The following is an 8279-nucleotide window of genomic DNA, read 5'->3' as shown; positions in this document are numbered from 1 at the left end:
CATAAATTAACAGAAAGGCAAAGGCAGAACCTCCCAGGTAAACTCAGCAGTGAAGGAAGGTTATTACTGGCAGGTCACAAAGAATTTAAAAGCTTGGTGGCCTGAGGATGGGCCCCAAACTTCAACTGTCTTGAGCAACTATTTGTGAAACAGTGATTTGCCACCAAAATGCTAAAATGTTTCAAGAGTGTTACTGGGAATGAACTTCTGTGGCTTGCCCAGACATGTATTTCTGAAAGACATGATCAAGCTTTCCTATTTATAGCATTATGTACATTAACGCTGAGATCTGATTATGTAACTAATAAAATAACGGTTGGGTAAATATAGATGGAAGAAACAAGGATTTGACTGCTACCACTACTTCTTTAAACTGGGCAGTGTCCTCTTGCAGGAATACAGGTCATTATTAGCTCTCCGTAATTTTGTGCATTCATTGCATGGATGCGAGAATTCAATTGCTGGAACCCCAAGCTAGGCAGCCCCAACCCACCAGCAGCTCTGCTCGAGAAGGATGGGGCAGTTTACTTTCATAAAGAATGACAGTCTCAGCAACCCTATAAGGCAGCTCTGTTCTGCCCTATGGGTCCCTATGAGTTGAAATCAATTCAACAACAGTGGGTTTGGGTTTCGTTTCCCCAGCACCGAGTACAGCATCTGGCCCATCTACACACTCAGTAAGAACTTGTTGAATGAATGCTGTTACATAAATAAAACGAATGCCAGTTCAGAAATTCAGCTATCAGATCGCTTTGTTCTCAGGGGCCCTCAAGGCAGTGCCCACTCATAACAACCCAAGACAGGGCAGAAGGAGATACTGCCAGTCCAGCGCCATCCTCACAATGGTTATGTCTGAGCCCATTGTTGAAGCCACCGAATCAGTCCATCTCCTTGAGGGCCTTCCTCTTTTTCGCAACCCCTCTACCCAGATGACGTTGTTTTTTCAGGTCATAATCAGAGAATGTACTTCTTCACCTCAGAGACATTTCTGTTGTGGGCTTTGAGTAAGATTACAGCTAATCCCTAGGGGCTCTGGTGGCCCAGGGGTTATGCATTGGACGGCTAAATGCAAGGTTGGCAGCCCTGTGGGAGAAAGAAGAGGCTTTCTACAGTCTCAGAAACGCACAAGCGCCATTCTTCCCTGCCCTATAAGGTGGTTGCTTTCAGTCGGCAGCAACTGAAGGCAGTGAGTTTGAGTTTTATTGTTAATTCCACATCCTCGCCTTTAAATAGAACCCAGTTTTCTGTCTTGCCGGTTTTTCATCAGCGTTTGTTCAGAACATCTATTTTGTGTATAAACGCCCCAGTGAATGATGTCTTTAAACACAGGCGAGATTCATACTTCATTTGAAACCATGCTGATTTTGAGTTAACTCTGGCCTCGCACATACTAAGCCATGGGCGACTTAGTAAATGTTTGCAACTTGGAAGTGTGGCAAAGAAAACGCTCAGGAAGAGGCAGTGAGCCAGCGGAACTTCCAGACTCCCTGGGACATTATCCTGGGCGCTTGGCACTCTTCTTCCTTTGGGTGGTACAAGATCACGACCTTGTGATTGATTCTGTAGTTCATACCTGCTTTTTCCTGCCAGGTTGATCTGGGGGAGCTTAATATGGGGAGTTCCGGAGACCTTGTTTCAATAGTTCCCCAAATATTAGTTTTACGTGACAAGTGTAGGTTAGATCCTGGGGCACCCCCAAAGTCTCGGCGCCCCAAATGCCTCGAGTCTGACCACGAGCGCCCGGGTTCCAGAACAATGGGGTGTCCTTGCCTGGCGGTGATCCCTTAGCAAACGTTTACAAAACCTTAAAAGCTCCTCAACAATCACGGCCGTTCCCCAGATCCTGGGGCGCGGTCCGGGGCCGGTGGCCTTCAGAAGCTCTGAAGCACTTTCCGGGAGGTTTCCACCCAGACTCCAGACGCCTGCCGGGGTGGGGTGGGGGAAACACTGGGCGCCCGTGGCCCCGCCCCCTACGATCACTGACCCCGCCCTTCCCCACCCACTGGCTCCTCCCCTCGCCGGCTCGCTCCTCCTCCTCTTGCCAGAGTCTAGCGCCGTCAGCCCCGGTCCTAGGCCCCGCCCCTCACTCCTTACAGGCTCACAGCCTTTCGGGGCCCCGCCCCTCGCCCTTCGGGATCCCGCGCCCGTCGGCCGTGGCCCGCCCTCTCTCGCTCCTTCCCCGCCCATCAGAGTCCAGAGCCAACAGCTGCCGCCGCCGCCGCCCGCGCAGTTTGTCTCTCGCCGCCCGCCGTAGCCCGGCTCGCAGCTGGTCGCCGACTCCAAGATGGCCGCGGCGGGAACGGCTCCTGCGGCGGGATAGAGGCGGAGGCGGAGCCGAGTCACTCCGCACTTTGGGGTTCCGCTCCCCCGAGCCCGGCTGCAGCTCGCTGCCCTCCGCTGCCATGCGGGGCTGCGTGCACGGATGAGAGAAGCAGCTGCCGCCGAGCTGGTCCCCCTCCCGCCTTCACCGTCACCCCTACCGCCGCCATGGAGGAGCCGCCGCCGCCGGAATCCGAGCCCGAACCCGAGCTCGAGCCGGATCGCTGCCCGGCGGCGAGGTGAGTGTAGCGGCCGCTGGAGGGCAGGACGCGGGTCCTGTCCTGACGGCGCCTGGCCGCAGCCCAGGGGGCGTGGGGGCCCGGTTCCCGCCAGGTGGGGCGGGACGCATCCAGGCATCGCAGGCTGGGCTGGGGGCCGCGCTGCCGCTGGGGGGCCGGGGGCGCGGCCGGGGCGCCGCGGACTCTGCCCGGCCCTGGGCCGGCCGGTGACACTGCGGGCTCTAGAGCCCCGCTGTTCTCTGGGCCACCCCGAGTGCACCAGCAAAGCGGGAGTGGGGTGGGAGTGGGCGTGCAATGGGGCTCCTGCCCCGCGGGGACCACAGTCTCCGCTCTTGGGCGCGGCTTTTGCAGAGCGGCCACCGGCGCAAACAGTTCCTCCCCTCCGCCCCCGTTCTAGTGACCCAGTGGAGCCCTGCCCCTGCCCCGTCCCTGTCCTCCTGACACGGTTGTGTCCCCCAGGAGAGCTGCTGCCCATCCTGAGAGAGTTCACATAGGTTGTGCACACAGGCAGGCTTGCGTCTGTTGCCGGGGGACTTCGTCTGTCTTTTTCTCTGTTGGATTGTGCAGGATGCCGGCACACGTGCACTGAGAGGAAGGATTAATTGCTCTTAAACTTCCTTTGATATGGAACTTTGGTACCCAAAGCATTTGGGGCATAATGTCCCTGAGTTGTTGTTAGGTGTCTTCGAGTCAGTTTGAGTCGGAACCGACTCATGGCGACCCTACGTACAACAAAATGCAACGTTGCCCGGTCCTGTGCCATCCTTTGAATGGTCATGTTAAACCCCTTGTGGCAGCAACTTTGTCCCGTAGAGGCTCTATTAATTAATTTCCTGCATATCTTTGTGGGATTTTTTAAATTGGGAGGAGACCATTCTTATTTAATTCATTGAATAGCTTCCCTTTTATGTATGGATGTCTGCATGTCCACATGCCCCGTGCCCCTCGCATTTCTGGGTAAACCTGCAAAAACTGCTGCTTCCTGGTCCCTTGGATGAAGATGCTCTCCCCTCGAGGCAGCCTGCGGGTCTTGCTTTTGAGGTGGTCCAGGAATGAGGCTGTTAGTACCCCTCCTTTCTTTTGGAGCTGCCTTCCTCCTCGCCGTGATCCCGTTGGCAGAAACAGATTGGTTTTGTTTTTATAAGCTGTAGATGGTCATTGCTTCATTTTCTTGACTTCTGGTACACCTCTGTGAACTCTTAAGGACCAGCGTCTCTAAATAATGGTATAGTGTGTCCTGCAAATTCCTTTCTTCATTCCCCTTGGAGACATCTAACTTTTTAGAAGTTTTTGCCAGAAAGCTTATTATAAATTTGTTCATTCATTTTTGGAGCACTTGTGGCAGCTTTAAGTTTCTCTTTTAAAAACAGTAATAGCCAACACTTGTTACATGCTTATTACTCGGTCCCGTTGCCTCTCTTTCTGCCAACTCATTTGATCCTGGCTAATAACCCTATGAGGTTGACCTTGTTTAAGCGTCTGTATTTTACAAGTGGGGAAACTGAATCAGAGAGATTAGAATCTGGTCCAAAGCTTCCCATCTAGTACTGAACTGAAGGCCAGCTGGGTCTCTTTCTGGGCTCTATGGGAGAGGTGTGATTTTGTTTTCTGAATAGGCAGATCTGAAGCCATAATTACATGTAATGATCTTCTGGGGGGAAATACACCAACAGTGGCAGGTCAAGTAAAAGGGCAGAGAGAAACGGAAGGGCATGGCTAAAAAAAAGACCGCGTTTTGACTGATGAACAGAAACCTTGATTTTCCAGCCAGGCTTCTGTCCATCTGTGCTGTCATAAAAATAGGCCAGGACCATGGGTTGCCTCCAACTTTAAGTGAGCAGCAGTGCATGGAACAGGGAGATCTTAGCAGTATTTTTGTTAGCAACATTGCAGTTAATTTTACAGTAGCAAATTGGGAAAACAGAGTACTTGACAACGCTGTTGTTTTCGCTTTTCATGGTCTCATTGTCACCACTTCCTTTTCGATACTCAGCTGAGCTCCGACAGCCTGTGTGGGTCCTTGAGTTTCAGTGAACCTGCTTTCCCCAGAAGGTGCTTCAGGAGTTCTGCAGTTGTTGATCTGAATTGCTTTAGTTTTTGTGTTAAACCATTTAAAAGCTGCTCAACATGCACATGCAAAATGGTGCCAAATGCTACGTTTTTGCACAGCGGAGACCAGTGATGGGCTCATTCCTTTTTCTGGTCAGCTGGCTTCATGAATGGTCAACATTCCCTCTGTGTCCACCTTCTTCTGCATGTAAATTTGCTGTTGGCTAGAACAGTTGCATAAATGCCCAGGCCTTCTGTAGCATTCAGGCCTGCACTTGTTGGCCTAAAAAGCTGTATAGCAAGTGCAGGTCAGGCACAGATGCCGGCCCAGCCCAGCACCGGTGCACACACACCTCCTCACGTGGTCCTTATGCAACGACAGGGACATAGGTTGAGAGGTGGTGGTGCCTGTCACAGCGTCACTGTGCACTGAGCTCTTGGCACTGCCTCTCCTTATTTTTGAGAAAGAGTTCCTGGTAAGGATGGCAGTGGCTGTTGTTAGTGCCGACACCGTACAAGAAACGCTCCTGATTTCTTTTTCAAACTTCTGGCCAATTTTAGGATTGCAAGGTTGAAGTTCCAAGGAGAGCTATTAAAAATAATTTGTCACAGCGTACCTTTGTGAATTCTTGAATTTGTGTACTTAACATACACGGAGTAATTCTGATAATAAAGCTGACATATAAGCACTCCTATGTTTTATAACCTTTCATGTAACGTATTTATGCTAAAACGGCCTCGTTCTCATTTACTGACCTTGTAAGTACACGTTATATAAACTTAAAAACATCTCTTTTAACTAATGACTTTGTTTCCTACTGTCCACCGTGATCATCTACTGTTCTGGGAATGACAAATTGAAGAGGAATGCCACGATATGCATCATCAAAAGAATGTTTCAAGATCCATGCTGAAGTGCAACGCTGTCAGTGATAGCATGACTCCTACAAGAAATCTGGTTAATATGATTAATTTAAATCTGGTCATAATTCTAATTTATGCCCCAGCCAGTAATGCCAAAGATGAAGAACTTACAGATTCTTCGCAACTTCTATCTACAGTCTGAAATTGATGAAACATGTAATCAAAATGCATTGATACTAGCTAAGTACTCATGGAAGAGGCACACCAGCCTTTGTGAGCCAAGGATTATAAATAATACTCAAATCTGAAGGAGGGAAGAGTATAAGAGCTTATACTGTGTGTGAATCCCTGGTTTACAGAAGGCTGTGGAGGACAGTGGAAGCCCAAAATTCATTTTCAGGGTCCGCACATGAATTAAGCCTCCAGAGAATCCCCTCTGACTATCGTGAAGGGTTAGGAATAGCCTTGTTATCAGACAGCATTATACAGTTGATTATGGCAGATGTCATACCTTAGTCAGTTGAGCTCACTTTTGACCCATTTATTTATTTATTTATTTTAATAAGTCATTTTACTGGTGGTTCTTACAGCTCTTATAACAATCCATACATCAACTGTATCAAGCATATTTGTACATATGTTGCCATTATTATTTTCAAAACATTTTCTTTCTACTCGAGCCCTTGGTATCAGCTCCTCTTTTTTTCCTCCCTCTCCTCCCTTCCCACCCTTGTGATCCCTTGATAAATTATAAATTATTATTATTTTCATATCTTATACCATCGCTGTTTTCCTTCACCCCTGTTTCTGTTGTTTGTCCCCCCTGGTGGTGGTGGTGTGTGTGGAGTATTATATATCAGTCCTTGTGATTGGCTACCCCTTTCTCCCCCTACTACACCTACCTTCCACCTATCCTCATGGTATCGTTACTCCCACAACTGTTACTGAGGGTTTTTCTGCCCTGGATTCCTGTGTTGCCGGATTTGTAAGGTAGAACTGGGGTCATAATAGTGGTGGTGGTGGTGGGGTGGGTGTGGGTGGAGAGCATTAAATAACTAGAGCAGTGGTTCTCAACCTTCCTAATGCTGCGAACCTTTTTTTTTTAATCGTTTTATTAGGGGCTCATACGACTCATCACAATCCATACATATATCAGTTGTGTAAAGCACATCTGTACATACAGTTCCTCATGTTATGGTGGCCCCCAAATCATAAAATTATTTTCATTGCTGCTTTATAACTTTAATCTTGCTACTGTTATGAATCAGGTGACCCTATGAAAGGGTCGTTCGACCCTCAAAGGGGTCGCAACCCACAGGTTGAGAACCACCGAGCTAGAGGAATGTATGTTTCATCAGTGCTGTACTGCACCTTGCTGACTCGTCCCTTCCTTGTGACCCTTCTTGTGAGGGGATGTCCAGTTGTCTACAGATGGGATTTGGGTCTCCACTCCAACCCCCCTCATTCACATCAATATGGTTGTTTGTTCTGGGTCTTCTAATAACCTGATTCCATGGACACCTCATGATCACACAGGCTGGTGTGCTTCTTCCATGTGGGCTTTGTTGCTTCCCTGCTAAGTGGCCATTTGTTTAACTTCAAACCTTTAAGAACCCCAACACCATATATTTTAATAGTTGGGCACCATCAGCTTCTTCCCCACATTTATTAATGCACTCGTTTCTTTTGACCCATTTTAAAGTTATTTCCATTTTTATTATTTTCTGCTTTCTTTTTGATTGAGGTGCATATATGAACTAGAAACCGAGTAGTAATTCTTTTTGACTTTCCCTTGGATGTGAAGGAAACAATAGGCTATTAAAGAGACAGGAAAGAAAGGAAAGACCAAAATGCTTGTTAGAGGAGACTCTGACACTTACTGTTTGAACCGAGTAACGAAGTTAATGGAAGACATAATGAAAGACTGAGTAGAACATTTCAGAGGGCAGCTCCAGATGACAGAATAAATTACTGGAGTGGACTGTATAGAGACCTGGGACTAGAAACCCCAACGTGGAAAATCACACTTGTGGTGCTTCAAACTGGAACGATCAAGCCTCAAGTTACAATATTGAAGGACTCAATATTGGCAACTTATCGGGGGATGGGGAGGATTCAATAAAGGGCAAGATACTGAGCAACACAGGAAGCATCAAAAGAATATAGAAATAACCCAGAGCCGTTATATCAAAAAGAGTTGGTCGATGTTTAACCATTTCAGGAGGGAGCATATGATCAAGAACCAGTAGTACTTTAAAGGAAGAAGTTCAAGCCACACCAAAGGCTTTGATGAAAAACAAGGCTCTAGGAATTGATGGATACCAACTGAGAAGTTTCAGTGGATGGAGGCAGCTCACTTAACTGTGCCAGGAAATTTGGAAGACAGCTACTTGGCCTACTGACTGGAAGAGATTCATATGTTGGTCCAGTCTAAAGAAAGGCAATCCAGAAGAATGTTGAAATTATCAAGCGATATCATTTATATCTGATGTCAGTAAGATCTTCCTGAAGGTAATTAAATAGTTGTGCAACAGTATATTGAAAGGGAACTATCAGAAATTCTGAAGAGGCCGTGGAAAAAGGAATATCCTTTCTGGTGGCAGATGGATCTTGGCTGAAAGCAGAGATTAACAAAAGATATTTACTTATGTTTTATTGACTACACAAAGGCATTTACCTGTGTCGATCATAGAAAATTATAGTTAACATTGAGAAGAAAGGAAATTCCAAAACACTTCATTGTGCTCATGCGTAACTGGTACATGGATCGAGGCAGAAGCATGTGATATCAGGATTGGAGAAAGACTC

The 8279-nt window shown here is 47.6% G+C and overlaps 1 protein-coding gene across 4 annotated transcripts in view; it reads left to right on the top strand.

The window, feature by feature from the left end:
• The first annotated feature begins 2314 nt into the window (after nucleotides 1-2314).
• Nucleotides 2315-8279, top strand: part of MAP3K4 (mitogen-activated protein kinase kinase kinase 4) — a 102761-nt gene continuing 96796 nt past the window's right edge. For all 4 annotated transcript variants that reach the window (XM_045294419.1, XM_045294417.1, XM_045294418.1 and 1 more), the window contains exon 1: nucleotides 2315-2558. In XM_045294419.1, coding sequence (XP_045150354.1) covers nucleotides 2488-2558 — 71 coding nt within the window. In that variant the 5' untranslated portion in view covers nucleotides 2315-2487. The remainder of the gene's footprint in view (nucleotides 2559-8279) is intronic.

This window comes from Echinops telfairi, unplaced genomic scaffold (assembly GCF_000313985.2).
Source record: "Echinops telfairi isolate 266 unplaced genomic scaffold, ASM31398v2 ScPeMD7_3533;HRSCAF=4204_0, whole genome shotgun sequence".
Lineage (NCBI taxonomy): Eukaryota > Metazoa > Chordata > Mammalia > Afrosoricida > Tenrecidae > Echinops > Echinops telfairi.
The sequence above is the reverse complement of the archived record's forward strand: the minus strand, read 5'-3'. Positions and strand labels throughout refer to the sequence as shown.